Source organism: Rhinoderma darwinii, chromosome 4, assembly GCF_050947455.1.
Source record: "Rhinoderma darwinii isolate aRhiDar2 chromosome 4, aRhiDar2.hap1, whole genome shotgun sequence".
In the NCBI taxonomy this organism is placed as follows: Eukaryota; Metazoa; Chordata; class Amphibia; order Anura; family Rhinodermatidae; genus Rhinoderma; species Rhinoderma darwinii.
The window spans coordinates 324523655-324540840 of record NC_134690.1 but is presented as its reverse complement, the minus strand read 5'-3'; the positions used below and the strand labels follow the sequence as shown (position 1 = coordinate 324540840).

The 17186-nt window shown below is 41.2% G+C and overlaps 1 protein-coding gene across 1 annotated transcript in view; it reads right to left on the bottom strand.

The window, feature by feature from the left end:
- Window positions 1-17186, bottom strand: part of HEATR5B (HEAT repeat containing 5B) — an 80242-nt gene that overhangs the window by 21381 nt on the left and 41675 nt on the right. The window contains exons 23-27 of the mRNA XM_075862810.1: window positions 15859-16038; window positions 14703-14954; window positions 1555-1736; window positions 458-526; window positions 188-367 (exon numbers count right to left, since the gene is read on the bottom strand). Coding sequence (XP_075718925.1) covers window positions 188-367; window positions 458-526; window positions 1555-1736; window positions 14703-14954; window positions 15859-16038 — 863 coding nt within the window. The remainder of the gene's footprint in view (window positions 1-187; window positions 368-457; window positions 527-1554; window positions 1737-14702; window positions 14955-15858; window positions 16039-17186) is intronic.

Here is a 17186-nt window from a genome sequence, read left to right as displayed (position 1 = left end):
TCTTGGAGCTGTTCTATAAACACAGTGTATTAATTGTATTGTACACGCATGCCAACAATTACAGAACCAACTGAGTAACTACTAAACAAAGATTGGTGGTGAATGAAGAACTTTGACAACTATAAATCAATAATAAAAAAGGCAGCTAAAAATATTGCGCGCATAGAAGACAATCAAATTGACCTACCTCTGCCCAAGCCTTTAATACAGCTAGTTTCTCCATAGTTATGGCACTCTCACGGTAAAGCTGACTGGATGAGCCTTTCCCGGCCTGTGCTTTATCCAGAGAGGAAACCAAAAGGATGTGCACCCTGCGAAGATCATTCAGGTCACTGACTACTTTGCTCCCTATCCAGGCACTACATACCTGATAAAACAACACAAATTAGGTACTGTAGTAAAATTCCCAAAAAGCCAAATTCTCTTGTACATATGCAAACAATATACTTTTCCATACCTGGCAGGATTTTGCAACGATGTCTGAGGGAGTGTCTTGTGAAAAAGCTGGTCGTAAAGCGGCTCCAACCTGAAAATAAATCAAAAACAGCTGCTATTTAGAGATTGCACTTTTACTACTTGTACTATTTTGTTATAATATCCTGTTGACTTGTGCTTTTCTTCTTATTGAAGGCCAGTCACATGCTGACAGATTTTAATTAGTAACAGCACAATTTCCTCAATAAACAGGGCCGCACTGCAAATCACACATGCAGACTGCACTTTAGAAAAGATGGCATTGTACATTCGGAGGATGGACAGATCTCTCATCAGCCTAACAATTAGGGAACTAAATTGTCAACTGGGTGTTACCATTCCTCTTGGGGGACATACCATTCCCCTTGTCAATATAGTAACTCCCAGTTTAATGTCCGCATTATTTTCCAGGAGGAGTAACAAAGGAATGACACAATGCAGAGTTCTAAGAAAAGGTGCTCAAGTGTTATTATTTCATAGGGAATGCAAGTAATAATTAAAACTGGCATGTCACGAGAGCGGACAGGTCCTCTTTATTAACAGCTATTTCTAAAGTAGTAAATGTTTTGTAGTATTCCACTATGTATAAAGAATAACAGAATATGAAACAAGTTTTCTATATCTTTTCTTCTATATCCCCGACAGTACATTACTCTAAAAACTATGGCGTGATACGCAGAACAAGGTAAAAAGCAAAAGTTATTCTTTAAGAGTCTATAATGTAAATCTTATGAGCACACAATAATCATCATGGAAAATCATTTTATTCTACAGTATTCTGTATTAAATCACACTTCACAATGAATAGAGAAGTTGCAATTGTAAACAGTTTCTAATTGTCATAATAGTCTATTACTATGATTTCTTATTAAATCAGACTTATTGTGGTTTGAGAAAGAGAAAAAAGAAAATAATATAGAGACAGACAGACAGACAGACAGACAGACAGACAGACAGACAGACAGACAGACAGACAGACAGACAGACAGACAGACAGACAGACAGACAGATAGATAGATATATAGATAGATAGATAGATAGATAAAAGAAAAAGAGAGAGATACTCTGGTTCTCCCTTACATTGGCCTGATACTGTTCCAATATTACATGTCCTGGAAACTCAGGCTCTGGAACTGCAGCAAACTTTTTAATAATATCCTCCAGGGCTTGCAAACCAGCCATCCTCAACTGGTTGCTGTGATCTGTGGCAGCCATGAAAGCCATTCGTATAAGATCAGAAAGATGTAACACCAAAAAGTCACCTATGAAATAAAACAAAAACGAGATGCTTTACTTAAAGTTTAAGTAAACTTTTAAAAAAATGTAAAAAAGTTTTCATTGGTGGGGCTCCGAGCACTGAGACCCCCACTAATCGATAAAATAGTGTTTGGGATTGCGCTGTGCCGCTTTGTTTCTGATCGGCTTTCCACAGTAAGCAAGCGGTGTACGGACTCCTAGACTTTAAAATTTACTTTGCACTGTTTTCTGAGGAAAGTTGATCAGAAACTAAGCTGCACAACGCTCACATGTGTGCTTCTGCCGTTTCGTTTTAGCGATCGGTGGGGGTCTCAGTGCTCGGACCACCATCAATTAAAATTTCTGACATGTCACTATGACACGTCAAGTTTTTTTAAAAAGTTTAGTTAGTTAGCTTAGTTTAAAGTTTAGTTAGTTCGTTTAGTTACCTCACACTGTGCTGCTTGGCAGGGAAGGGGGAGCAGCTGTATGCTGATTGGACCGCGTCATACAGAAAACATTACACTGCCCAGAGTGACAAGAAAGAGTCCCCTACTATTTGGCTATTAGAGCCACATTAGCATATTTAGAAAAATGCTCATAACTTTACAAATAATAAACGTTTTTTGAAAACAAATGACACTGTAGTTATCAGCAGCAAAGTGCCTATTAGATTAGTTAGGAGATAGGGAATTGATAAACTGGTGACAGATCCTCCAAGTTAAAAACGCCATTTACACCTTTTTATCCTTTAATTTTAATCATGTATGCATCTTAAGAAACCTAAAATGTGTACATAAGGGTAATTGGTTAAGGGCTACAGAGAGGATTGCCATGGTTTTTATTTTTAGCTTTACTCTTTTTTTACTTTTGTATAATGTATCCCCAAAAGTTAATTCGAATGGCATATATATTTCTTTACAGCTTTTCTGTCTAGTTGGAGCTTCCAAAGCAGGATCTGTTACAGGGGAACACTATTCTGATACTTTAAACAGTTAACCTTGGTCTGGGTCTTTTAAATGCAGCACTGGCATTCTAGGAATCATGTGATCCCCCGCTATACCATGTACTATATTTTAAACTTGGTCAAAGTGATGGCGCATACAGACGTGATAAATAAAAAATAAAAAAAGAAGAAGGTCTGGCTTCTCTCTAACTGCAAATATGTGAATAACACTATAGGAGAAGGCGCACCGTTGTGACGGTCAAAGTTGTTGGATGGCGCGGAACCAGTTGTAGTTTAACCCCTTCCCTCTTTAGCCACTTTTGACCTTCCTGACCGAGCCTCATTTTTCAAATCTGACATGTGTCACTTTATGTGGTAATAACTCCGGAATGCTTTCACCTATCCAAGCGATTCTGAGATTGTTTTCTCGTGACACATTGGACTTTAAGTTACTGGCAAAATTTGCTCGATATGTTCAGTATTTAATTGTGAAAAACACCAAAATTTAGTGAAAAATTGCAAAAATTAAAATTTTTCTCAATTTAAATGTATCTGCTTGTAAGACAGGCAGATATACCACACAAAATTGTTGCTAATTAACATCCCCCATATGTCTACTTTAGATTGGCATCGTTTTTTGAACATCCTTTTATTTTTCTAGGACGTTACAAGGCTTAGAACTTTAGCAGCAATTTCTCACATTTTCAAGAAAATTTCAAAAGGCTATTTTTACAGGGGCCAGTTCAGTTGTGAAGTGGCTTTGAGGGCCTTATATATTAGAAACCCCCAAAAAGTCACCCCATTTTAAAAACTTCACCCCTCAAAGTATTCAAAACAACATTTAGAAAATGTCTTAACCCTTTACACATGTCACAGGAATTAAAGCAAAGTAGAGGTGAAATTTACAAATTTCATATTTTTTTGCAGAAATAAATTTTTAGTACAATTTTTTTTATAACACAGAAGGTTTTACCAGAGAAATGCAACTCAATATTTGTTGCCCAGTTTCTGCAGTTTTAGGAAATATCCCACATGTGGCCGTAGCGTGCTACTGGACTGAAGTACCAGCCTCAGAAGCAAAGGAGCACCTAGAGGATTTTGGGGCCTTATTTTTGTTAGAATATATTTTAGGCACCATGTCAGGTTTGAAGGGCTCTTGCGGTGCCAAAACAGTCAAAATCCCCCAAAAGTGACCCCATTTTGGAAACGACACACTTCAAGGAAATTATCTAGGGGTATAGTGAGCATTTTGACCGCACAGGTTTTTTACAGAAATTATTGGAAGTAGGCCGTGAAAATTAAAATCAACATTTCTTCAAAGAAAATGTAGGTTTAGCGATTTTTTTTCTCATTTCCACGAGGACTAAAGGAGAAAAAGCACCGTAAAATTTGTAAAGCAATTTCTCCAGAGTAAAACAATACCCCACATGTGGTAATAAACGGTTGTTTGGAGACACGGCAGGGCTGAGAAGGGAAAGAGAGCCATTTGGCTTTTGGAGCTCAAGTTTAGCAGGAATGGTTTGCGGAGGCCATGTCACATTTACGAAGCCCCTGAGGGGACAAAACAGTGGAAACCCCCCACAAGTGACCCCATTTTGGAAACTACCCCCATTGAGGAAATTATCTAGGGGTATAGTGAGCGTTTTGACCCAACAGGTTTTTTGCATAAATTATTGGAAGTAGGCCCTGAAAATAAAAATCAACATTTTTTCAAAGAAAATGTAGGTTTAGCTTATTTTTACTAATTTCCACAAGGACTGAAGGAGAAAAAAGCACCACAAAATTTGTAAAGCAATTTCTCCCGAGTAAAACAATGCCCCACATGTGGTAATAAACGGCTGTTTGGAGACACGGCGAGGCTTAGAAGGGAAAGAGCGCTATTTGGCTTTTGGAGATCACATTGAGCAGGAATGGTTTGCGGCGGCCATGTCACATTTGCAAAGCCCCTGAGGGGAAAAAACAATGAAAACGCCCAAAAAGTGACACCATTTAGGAAACTACACCTCTTGAGGAATTCATCTAGGGGCGTAGTGAGCATTTTGACCCCACAGAGGTTTCATAGAATTTATTAGAATTGGGCAGTGAAAATAAAAACAATCCTTTTTCTTCAATAAGACGGAGCTTTAGCGCAAATTTTTTCATTTTCGCAACAAATAAAGGAAAAAAAAGAACACAACATTTGTAAAGCAATTTATACCGAGTACGGCAATACCCCATATGTGGTCATAAACTGCTGTTTGGGCACACGGCAGGGATCAGAAGGGAAGGACCGCCATTTGAAGTGCAGATGTTGCTAGATTGGTTTCTGGGCGCCTGTGGGCCCAAAACAGGGGAAACCCCCCCAGAAGTGAACCAATTTTGGAAACTACACCCCTCAATGCATTTACCTAGGGGTGTAGTGAGCATGTTAACCCTGCAGGTGTTTTGTAGAAATTAGTGTGAACTCGATGTTGCAGAGTGAAAATGGGATTTTTTTCCATAGATATGCCAATATGTGGTGCCCAGCTTGTGCCACCATAACAAGACAGCTCTCTAATTATTATGCTGGGTTTCCTGGTTTTAGAAACACCCTACATGTGGCCCTAATCTCTTGCCTGGACAGTCGACCAGGCTCAGGAGTGAAAGCGTACCATGTAAAATTGAGGCCTAATTTGGCGATTTACAAAGTATTGGTTCACAACTGCAGAGGCTCAGATGTGAAATAATAAAAATAAACCCCTGGGAAGTGACCCCATTATGGAAACTGCACCCCTCAAGGCATTTATTAAGGGGTGTAGTGGCAAATATGTCGTGCCCAGCTTATGCCACTGGAGACACACACCCCAAAAATTGCTAAAAGGGTTCTCCCGGGTATGACGGTGCCATATATGTGGAAGGAAACTGCTGTTTGGGCACACTGTAGGGTTCAGATGGGAGGAAATGCCATTTGGCTTTTGGAGCGTGGATTTTGCTTGGTAGTAGTTTTGTTTGGAGTCTTACTGGTGTTTCCGTTTATAATGTAGGGCATATGTAAGCCGGGCGGAGTATATAAGGGGCATAGTCAGGTGGTATAATAATGGGGTAAAAAAAAAACAATAAAATAATCCATAGATGTGTGTTACGCTGTGAAGCAAGCATTTCTGCACAGGCCGGTGTCGCACTGATATATGGTGTCCTTTATTATCCCCCTTTTGATCCACACTCCGCGCCTTTGTAGTTTGGGGAATTTTGCTAGGAAGTGTTGTCCTGGTATAATACGGGCACCGTCGCTTCCAGCGGATATGTTTGGGCCCTCCCTTTCCTGGTTCCCTAATTTTAGGTCCTTGATAAATCGCCTCTTCAAACAGAAGAAATGTTCCCCTCGGGCACAACTGCATATTTTTTTATTTCCTGACTTATTGGAGCCATAACTAATTTTATTTTTCATAGACGTAGTGGTATGAGGGCTGGTTTGTTGCGGGACGAGCTGTAGTTATTATTGGTACCATTTTGGGGTACATGTGACTTTTTGATCACCTTTTATCCTATTTTTTGGGATGCCAGGTAAACAAAAAAACGCAATTCTGGCACAGCTTTTTTCGTTTTTTTATACAGCGTTCACCATGCGTTATAAATTACATGTTAACTTTATTCTGTGGGTCAGTATGATTCTGGCGATACCTAATTTATAGAACATTTTTATGTTTTACAACTTTTTGCACAATAAAATTACTTTTGTAAAAAGAATGTATTTTTTCTGTCGCCAAGTTGTGAGAACCATAACTTTTTTATTTTTTTGTCGACGGAGTTGTATGAGGGCTTGTTTTTTGCGGGACGAGCTATAGTTTTTATAGGTACCATTTTTGGATACGTGCGACTTTTTGATCACTTTTTATTCTAATATTTGTAGGGCAAAGTGACCAAAAAACAGAAACTCTGGTAACGTTTTTAAAGTTTTTTTTTTACGCTGTTCACCGCGTGCAATAAATAATATAATATTTTGATACCTCAGGTCGTTACGGTCGTGGCGATACCAAATACATATGGTTTATTATTATTTTTCAATAATAAAGGACTTGATAAGAGTAAAAGGGGGATTGTGTTTTATTTGATTACTTGAAACTTTTACGGTTTTCAAACTTTTATTTTTTGCACTTTTTTTTACACTTTTTTATATTTTTTTTACACTTTTCTTCAAGTCCCACTAGGGGACTTGAAGGTCCAACGGTCAGATATTTTTTTTTCTAATACATTGCACTACCTATGTAGTGCAATGTATTAGATCTGTCAGTCATTCACTGACAGCAAGCCGATTAGGCTTCGCCTCCCGGCGGGGCCTAAATCGGCTTCCGTAATGGCAGAGCAGGAGACCATTGTGTCTCCTGTTGCCATAACAGCAGTCGCCAGTCCCGATTGCCTGTCAGGGCTGGCGATCTGCTAGTAACCGCTACGATGCAGCAATCGCTTTCGATTGCTGCATCGAAGGGGTTAATGGCAGGGATCGGAGCTAGCTCCGGTTCCTGCCGTTACAGGTGGATGTCAGCTGTACAGTACAGCTGACTTCCACCGCTGATGACGCCGGATCAGCTCCTGACCCGGCGCCATCTTGCCGGCAGCTACGGAAGCCGATCAGGCTCCGCCGCCGGGCGGATCTTGACCGGCTTCGGTGCTAGGCAGACCGGGAGGCCAGTATTAGGCCTCCGGTTGCCATTGCAGCCACCGGAACCCCGGCAATTTCATTACTGGGGTTCCGATGAGCTGTAAACACCTTAAGTGCAGCGATCGCGTTTGAGCGCTGCACTTAAGGGGTTAATGGCGGGGATCTAAGCTAATTTCGGTCCCCGCCGTTACAGCCGGATGTCAGCTGTAAGATACAGCTGAGATCCGGTAATGATGGCACCGGCTCAGCTTCTGAGCCGGTCCCAAACATTCGGCGTACATGTAAGGCAAGATGCGGAAAGTCAATGCTTTCCATGACGTACATGTACGGCAAATGTCGGGAAGGGGTTAAAGGGAAACTCAGGCCAAAACTAAACTTTGCCATGTGCTCCATTATGGCATTCCATGTGTCAGTCCCTCACCTGTTATTTTTCTTGCTGCTTCTATCTCTATATATCAGACTGTGATGGTTGCTTAGCAGCAGTGTGACTCGGGCTCGGTGACACACTTTCTCTACTTGAGTCTATGGAGATCTGTGTGTCACCCATCACAGGCTTCCGCAGTTCCTGTACCACACTTGTTTTGCACAGGGACAGAAACTTCTATCTTCAGCTACCACTGATACTTAGACAGGTTCCTGTCACACGGGTATAATGTACATATATGAATATGAATATAGTGCAGCTTCCCTGGCTGTATATGTATTGTTTCTCAGCTTATTTAGGAGAATATAGAGAGAGAGCACGATAAACAGTGCCCCCCCCCCATGCAGAAATGGTATTGTCTTTAGCTGGTCATGTGATGCTGCGCTGAAGCATCATGGGATTGAAAGTAAGGGTATGTGCACACACACACTAATTACGTCCGTAATTGACGGACGTATTTCGGCCGCAAGTCCCGGACCGAACACAGTGCAGGGAGCCGGGCTCCTAGCATCATACTTATGTACGATGCTAGGAGTCCCTGCCTCGCTGCAGGACAACTGTCCCGTACTGTAATCATGTTTTCATTACGGGACAGTTGTCCTGCAGCGAGGCAGGGACTCCTAGCATCGTACATAAGTATGATGCTAGGAGCCCGGCTCCTTGCACTGTGTTCGGTCCGGGACTTGCGGCCGAAATACGTCCGTCAATTACAGACGTAATTAGTGTGTGTGCACATACCCTAAAGCAGAGAGGAAGAGAAAGCTGGTGAAATCTAAAAATCAAGATGGAGGCTTTTTCACAGCACAAACAAGGCCGAAGTTCAAAAAGTAAGTCCAGGATACATAAAAGAAGTGTAGAGTGTGGTATACAGTCAGGTGGGGTTTGCAAAAATGGAAAAGTTGTGTTTCCACTGGAGGTCTTCTTTAACACACTATTTTCCCAAGAGAAGATGCTGTGACAATATTCCTATTTAACCCCTTGCGTACCTTCGACGTAATAGTACGTCGCTGGCCGCTTATTCCAGCGTACCTTCGATGTACTATTACGGCGCAGGAATAAACTGTCACTATGTGAAATCACATAGTGACAGAACAGCGGCGGCAGCTGTCATTGACAGCTAATCGTCTCTGCTGCCGGCCTGGGGACCAATTAGCAGTCCCCAATGCCGGCGATTGCTGTGATTGGTCAGTCTCTGAAGACCGACCAATCACAGCCGTCTGTGACGTCGTCTGCAGGAGAAAGCTCCTGTCACTTTCTCTGATCTCCTCACTTCTGTGAGATACGTGAGGAGATCAGAGAAAGCGGTGTAAAAAAAAAAAAAACACTATTTTTATTAACCCCTTCCCGAAAATGGGCGTATAGTAACGCCCTGAGGATGAAGCGGGCACAGGAGCTGTGCTCGCTCCATCTTCATCGGATGTAATATACAGCCGACATCCCACTGCAACTACAGCGATCACTGTCCTCTCCGATCGCTGTAGTTTAACCCCTTAAATGCCGCTGTCAATAGCGACAGCGGCATTTAAGTGATTGATACAGAGGGAGGTGGCTCCCTCTGCACCCCATTGCCCCCCCCGCGAAAAAATCGCGGGGTTCTGATGGTTGCAATGGCAACCAGGAAGCCTAGCAACGGCTTCCTGGTTGCCAGGTACGGGAACCTATTAGGTCCTGCCCAAGGCAGGACCTAATAGGCTCAACTGTCAGTTGTAAAGTGACAGTTACAATACACTGCACTACATCAGTACATACAGAAGTAGTGCAGTGTATTGTGCAGGGGATCAGAAGATCAGATCTTCCAGTCCCCTAGTATGTGTAAAATAAAAAGTGAAAAAAAAGTTTTAGATAAATAAATAAATACAAGTTTTACGTAATAAAAACAATAATTGCCTTGTTTCCCTGATCAAGCCCTTTATAATTAGAAAAAAAATGAAGAAAAAAAAAAGACAAAAACTAGACATAATAGGTATCGCCGCGTTCGTATCGGCCTGACCTAAAAAAAATATCATATTATTTATCCCGCACGGTGAACACCGTAAAAAAAAATACCATAAAAAACAATGGCAGAATTTCCTTTTTTGGTCACGTTGTTTCCAAAAAAATAGAATAAAACGTGATCAAAAAGTCGCGCGTAGCCAAACATGGTACCAATAAAAACGACAGTGTGTCACGCAAAAAATGTATGTACTCCGCACAGATTACATATGCCCCCACATTATAAACTGAAACACCAGTAAAACACTAAATAAAACTACTACCAAGCAAAATCTGCGCTCCAAAAGCCAAATGGCGCTCCTTCTGGGCCTGGCAGTGTGCCCAAACAGCGGTTTATGACCACATATGGGGTATTACCGTACTCTGGAGAACCGCTTAACAATTTATGGGGCGTATGTCTCCAGTGGTACAAGCTGGGCCCAACGCATTGGGCACTGAAATTGCATATATGTGGAAAATGTCAATTTTCAATCTGCAACATCCACTGTGCACTAATTTCTGCAAAACCTTTGGGGGTCAAAATGCTCACTACACTTCTAGATGAATTCCTTGAGGGGTGTAGTTTCCTAAATGGGGTCACTTCTCGGGAGTTTTCACTGTACTCGTACCTCAGCGCAATGCAACATGGCGTCAAAAACAAATTTTGTAAAATCTCCACTCCAAAAACGAAATTGCACTTTTTCCGTTTAGACCCTTGCCGTATGTCAAAATAGCCGTTTACAACCACATATGGGGTATTTCCGTAATCAGGAGAAATTGTGTAACACATTTTGGGGTGTCTTTTCTCCTGTATTCCGTGTGGAAATGAAAAATTCTGAGCTAAATCTACAGGTTATTGGAAAAAAAAAATGTTTTCATTTTCACGGACCAATTCTAATAAAATCTATAAAACACCTGAGGGCTCAAAATGCTCACTACACCTCTAATTTAATTCTTTCAGGGGTATAGTCTCCAAATTGGGATCACACCTGGGGAATTTCTACTGCAAATGCGACATGGCCCCCAGAAACCAATTCAGCAAAATCGGAGCTGCAAAATCCAAATGGTGCTCCGTCCCTTCTGAGCCCTGCCATGGGTCCAAACAGCAGTTTATTACCACATAATGGGGTATTTCCGTAATCAGGAGAAATTGCTTTACAAATGTTGAGGTGCTTTTTCTCCTTTATTCCTTATAAAAATTAGAAAATTCTGTGTTTTTTCCAAAAAAAAGTCTCTTTTCATCTTCACAGACTAATTCCAATAAATTCAGCAAAAAATCTGTGGGGTCAAAATGATAACTATACCACTAGAAAAATTCCTTGAGGGGTATAGTTTCCAAAATGCGGTCACTTTTGGGGGGATTCCACTGTTTAGGTCCCTCCAGGGCGTTGCCAACGTAACACGGCACTGAAAACCATTCCAGTAAAATCAGAGCTCAAAATCCAAATGGGGGTCCTTCCCTTCTGAGCCCTGCTGTGGGTCCAAACAGCAGTTTATTACCACATATGGGGTATTTCCGTAATCGCGAGAAATTGCTTTACAAATTTTGGGGTGCTTTCTCTCCTTTATTTCTTGCAAAAATTAGAAATTTGTACGTTTTTCCAGAAAAAAAGTAGATTTTCATTTTCACAGACTAACTCCAGAAAATATAGCAAAATACCTGTGGGGTCAAAATGCTAACTATACCCCTAGATAAATTCCCTGAGGGGTGAAGTTTAAAAAATGGGGGTCACTTTTGGGGGTTTCCACTGTTTTGGCACCACAAGACCTCTTCAAACCTGACATGGTGCCTAAAATATATTCTGAAAAAAGGAGGCCCCAAAATCCAAGAGGTGCTCCTTTGCTTCTGAGGCCTGTGTTTCAGTCCATTAGCGCACTAGGGCCACATGTGGGATATTTCTAAAAACTGCAGAATCTGGGCAATAAATATTGAGTTGCGTTTCTCAGGTAAAACCTTCTGTGGTACAGAAGAAATTGTATTACATATGAATTTTGTAAAAAAAAAAATGAAATTTGAAAATGTCAGCTCTACTTTCCTTCAATTCCTGTAAAATGCCTAAAGGGTTGAAACACTTTCTGAATGCTGTTTTGGATACTTTAAGGGGTGCAGTTTTCAAAATGGGGTGTTTTATGGGGGTTTCTAATATATAGGGCATTCAAAACCACTTCAGAACTGATCTCGTCCCTGAAAAAAATCGCTTTTTGAAATTTTCTTAAAAATATGAGAAATTGCTGCTAAAGTTCTAAGCCTTGTGAGGTCATAGAAAAATAAAAGGATGTTCAAAAAACGATGCAAACATAAAGTAGACATATGGGAGATGTTAATTGGTAACTATTTTGTGTGGTATTACCATCTGTTTTACAAGCAGATGCATTTAAAATTGGAAAAATCATAATTTCTTCATATTTTCGCTAAATGTTGGTGTTTTTCACAAATAAGCAATGAATTTATCGACCAAATTTTTGCACTAAACTAAAGTACAATATGTCACGAGAAAACAATCTCAGAATCAATTGGATAGGTAAAAGCATTCCGGAGTTATTACCACATAAAGTGACATGTCAGATTTGAAAAAATGGGTCTGGTCCTCAAGGCCAAAATGAGCTGGGTACTCAAGGGGTTAAAGAGGCTCTGTCACCAGATTTTGCAACCCCTATCTCCTATTGCAGCAGATCGGCGCTGCAATGTAGATAAGAGTAACGTTTTTGTTTTTTTTTAAAAACGAGCATTTTTGGCCAAGCTATGACCATTTTTATATTTATGTAAATTAGGCTTTCTAAAGTACAACTGGGCGTGTTTAAACTTAAAGTACAACTGGGCGTGTATTGTGTGTTACATCTGGGCGTTTTTACTTCTTTTACTAGCTGGGCGTTGTGTATAGAAGTATCATCCACTTCTCTTCACAACGCCCAGCTTCTGGCAGTGCACAGACACACAGCGTGTTCGAGAGATCACGCTGTGACGTCACTCACTTCCTGCTCCAGGTCCTGCATCGTGCCGGACGAGCGAGGACACATCGGCACCAGAGGCTACAGTTGATTCTGCAGCAGCATCAGTCTTTGAAGGTAAGTCGATGTAGCTACTTACCTGCAAACGCCGATGCTGCTGCAGAATCAAATGTAGCCTCTGGTGCCGATGTGTCCTCGCTGGTCCGACACGATGCAGGACCTGGGGCAGGAAGTGAGAGTGACGTCACAGCGTGATCTCTCGAGAACACGGCTGTGTCTGCACTGCCAGAAGCTGGGCGTTGTGAAGAGAAATGGATGATACTTCTATTCACAACGCCCAGCTAGTAAAAGAAGTAAAAACGCCCAGATGTAACGAACACAATACACGCCCAGTTGTACTTTTACTTTAAACACGCCCAGTTGTACTTTAGAAAGCCTAATTTACATAAATATAAAAATGGTCCTAACTTGGCCAAAAATGCTCGTTTTAAAAAAAAACAAAAACGTTACTCTTATCTACATTGCAGCGCCTATCTGCTGCAATAGGAGATAGGGGTTGCAAAATCTGGTGACAGAGCCTCTTTAAGTCCTAATTTTAGTAGTTGGCTCCTAGGCCTGAGACAGATTTATCCAGGCATTCCTTAAAGGGAATGTGTTGCCCGAAAAACATGTTTTTTTTTAAAAAATTAAACATTTAGTGTGTGGGTGATTAAACATTGTTCAAATTTTTTTTATTTTTTTGCACGAGTCCAGGAAATATTATAAATTATTTCTAATTTATAATACTACCCATTTTTGGTCACTAGATGGAGCTGTTCCCAAAATTGCAGCATTGCAACGTTGGGTTAAAAGCCCTCGCTCTAGTGAGCTCTCAGCATTCCCCCCTCCTTTATCCTGGCTAGTGCCGGGATAAACGAGGGGTTTGAAAGGTTTAACCTCCTACACTGTGTGTCGCCATTTTTTGAGGTAACCCACAGTGTAGTAGGTTTACATACAGTAGTAAACACACACAAACACTAACATACATTGAAATCTCTTACCTGCTCCTGCCGCCGCGGCTCCCTCCGGCCCGTCCGCTCCCTTTGCTGCCGCTGTTCCATGTGCACAAGTCCGGAAGCCGCGACCGGAAGTAGTAATATTACTGTCCGGCCGCGACTTCCGGTCCACAGGAAAATGGCGCCGGACGGCGCCAATTTCGAATAGGACTGTGTGGGAGCGGCGCATGCGCAGTTCCCACACAGACGCCGTACACGGCAGTCAATGGGACGGGAGCCGTTCGCAGTCCCTATGGGACTGTGGCTGCCGTATTCCATGTCTGTGTGTGTCGTTAATCGACACACACAGAAATGGAACAAAAAATGGCAGCCCCCATAGGGAAGAAAAAGTGTAAAAATAAGAAACAGTAAAACACAAACACACAAATGAAAATAAACGTTTATATTAAGGCACTAACATCTTTAACATATAAAAAAATTATTTGTGATGACACTGTTCCTTTAACGTAATATAACTTTGTCACCTCTTACATAAGTAAATACAGCCTTGTATTATATTTGCTATAAATAATGTAAGCCAATGTTCACACGGAGTATTTTGGGGGAGGAATATCTGCCTCAAAATTCCGTTTGGAACTTTGAGGCAGATATTCCTCTCCCTGCACGCCGATTTTCGCGGCAATTATCGCGCCGTTTTTCGCCCGCGGCCATTGAGCGCCGCGGGCATAAAACAGCGAGAAATACGCTTTCTCCTGCCTCCCATTGAAGTCAATGGGAGGTCAGAGGCGGAAGCGCCCGAAGATAGGGCATGTCGCTTCTTTTTCCCGCGAGGCAGTTTTACTGCTCGCGGGAAAAAGACGCCGACGCCTCCCATTGAAATCAATGGGAGGCGTTCTCGGGCCGTTTTTGCCGAGTTTTGCGACGCGGTTTCCGCGTCAAAAAACTCGGCAAAATACCCCGTGTGAACATAGCCTAAAGCTGCCACAACACTTTCTTTTTGCATATATTCACATTTACTAGAATTATTTTATTAAAAAGGGTCTTTACCAGAAGTAATTTAAAATAAAGAACTATAGGACGTTTACTTACTTTTGGGATTTTTGATTTTTAAGGTACGAGCGGCAGCTAAATCAAAATGTGGCTTCTTCGCATTTTCGCAAAGCATGATAATTCGGCAAAGGCAGTCTGCTGCAAATACACGTGTGGCCCAACGAGGGGCTACAAATGGTTTGGATTTATCATCGTCTCCCAGTGTGGTGAACATAGTATCGTCATCCATTTCATCCTTCTTTTCAGTCTCTTCATCCCTTACACCAGCTATTAAGCTGGCTGTGCCTACATCTAGGATGAATAATTGCAATGACTAATGATAACCAGTTGTAATACAGAGACAACAATGTAGAAAAGAAATATATGGCACATATTCAAAGTAACTATTATAATGTTATTCCAACTCCCAAACTCCCAGCCATTTCATGAAGGAACTTAACCGCAGCACTTTAGGTCTTAGTGATGTGCTTGAGTGGATATATATTATAAAGTCTAGCCCTGGGCTAATGATAATATAGGCGAGACTACATTACAGGGACTTTCTGATTAACACATTATGTTTGTGACTCATGGATAATGATAGGTTTTTGGAGAGGGAAATACAGAGGAAACAAAACAAAAACATATCCAATAATCGTAAACAATGAATGCTATTAGACAAAATAAAAAACACCACAAAATACATTAGGGCCAGTTCACACAGATTTTTTTTGACGTCAGAAAACGCGCCAAATAACGGCCGAAAATGCATTCCGCGAGCGGAAAAAACCGTCTTGCGGGAAAAAGAAGCGATATGCCCTATCTTCGGGCGTTTACGCCTCTGACCTCCCGTTGACATAAATGGGAGGCAGAGAAAGCGTATTTCGTGGCGTTTTTTGCCCGCGTCGCTCAATGGTGTGCAGGCAGATCAAAATCTGCCTCAAAATTACAGACTGAATTTTGAGGCAGAATTTTCTGCCTGCAAAAAAGTCTGTGTGAACATAGCCCAATATGGTTCTAATACAGGAGGTAAAGTGAAATATTAAAAAAAAATTTGATAATCATTATATTCTATTTTGTATTATCCACAGGAATACTATGACCAATAACGAGTCATCATCGTATCTAGGAAATCTTCTGAATTATATAATCATTCTACTTTAAACTATTTACGAGAACGTAACACACAAAGACAGATCCGGACTTGTATACATACCACTAGTGGCTGCCAATACATCTTTGCACAGCAGCAACCAATGAGACAGTTTGTCCACAGCTAAAGAAGACAGCATGTGACCCAACGTGTCATGTATGTCTGAGCATAGTTTGCGGTCTATTTCACGGTCCAGCATTCCAAACAATACTCCTTCCAAACCCGTGTCTGTTATGTTTATATCTGCAGAGAAAAAATATGATCGCTGTTTATCTCCAAACAAATGGCGGCATTACAAATGTAAAGCACTTCCTGAACAAATGGAGCTATACTGCTTATCAGTATGAATTATGGGTACAGACTTCTTAACATTACGTTACCCAGACGTTCTGCTGCATGTGTCCAAAGTAAATGGGTTCCGTTAGACCTTTCCGTCAGGGGAACCCATGAACGGAAAGCCAAATGGAAACCATAGCTTCCGTTTGCACGACCATTGATTTCAATGGTCATTCTTCCGTTGCAAATGGTTTCCATTTATCTCCATTCCGCAATGTTTCCGTTTTTGTTTTTTTCAGAAACAATAGTGCAGTTAACTACGCTATTGTTTCCGCAAAAATACATGGTAATGCAAATGGAAGCTATGGTTTCCGTTTATGGGTTCCCCTAACGGAAAGGTCGAACGGAACCCATAAATGGAAGCCCGATGCAGATGTGAATGAGGCCTTAACCTCTCCTACAAAGATACTGGAGAAATAAAGCAAAATCAATAATAAATGAAACAAGTATTCCCAACTCACATATTTATGGCATGTCCAAAGGATATGCCATAAACAAGTGATAAGTGCGGGTCGCCTCTGGGGCCTGCACCTATGTGGAGAACAAGGGTCCCCTGGCTGGTTGGTGAGGTGGCCGCTGCATTAAGTCGGGGGATTGAATGGAGAGGTATCAATTCAGTTTCATGGGAGTTACCGAAACAGCCGTTCTCCACATGGGGCAGGGTCCAGAGGTAGGACCCGCACCGATCACACATTTATGGCACATCCGGTAATAGGAGACCGTGTACCAAAGATCTAGAAGACGCATGTTTTCATCCCCTATTGGGATTAAAAGTAAAAGTTATTTAATAAAGTTTTGAACACACAAAAAGTAAAAAAAAAAAAAAAAAAAAAAGTTCCCATCTTTAACTCAACGACCGCCCACCGTTTTGGTCTATAGTGACGTCCCTAAAAAAAGGTCATTATTTTGCATAAGATATATTTTATTGCCCCTACATTACATAAAAACAAAAAACCTACACATATTAGGTATCTAAACAACCGTAATAACCTGAAGAATTTAATAGCTTATTTAGCATGAAACGTGAATGGGATAAAAAGTAAACAAAAAAAAAC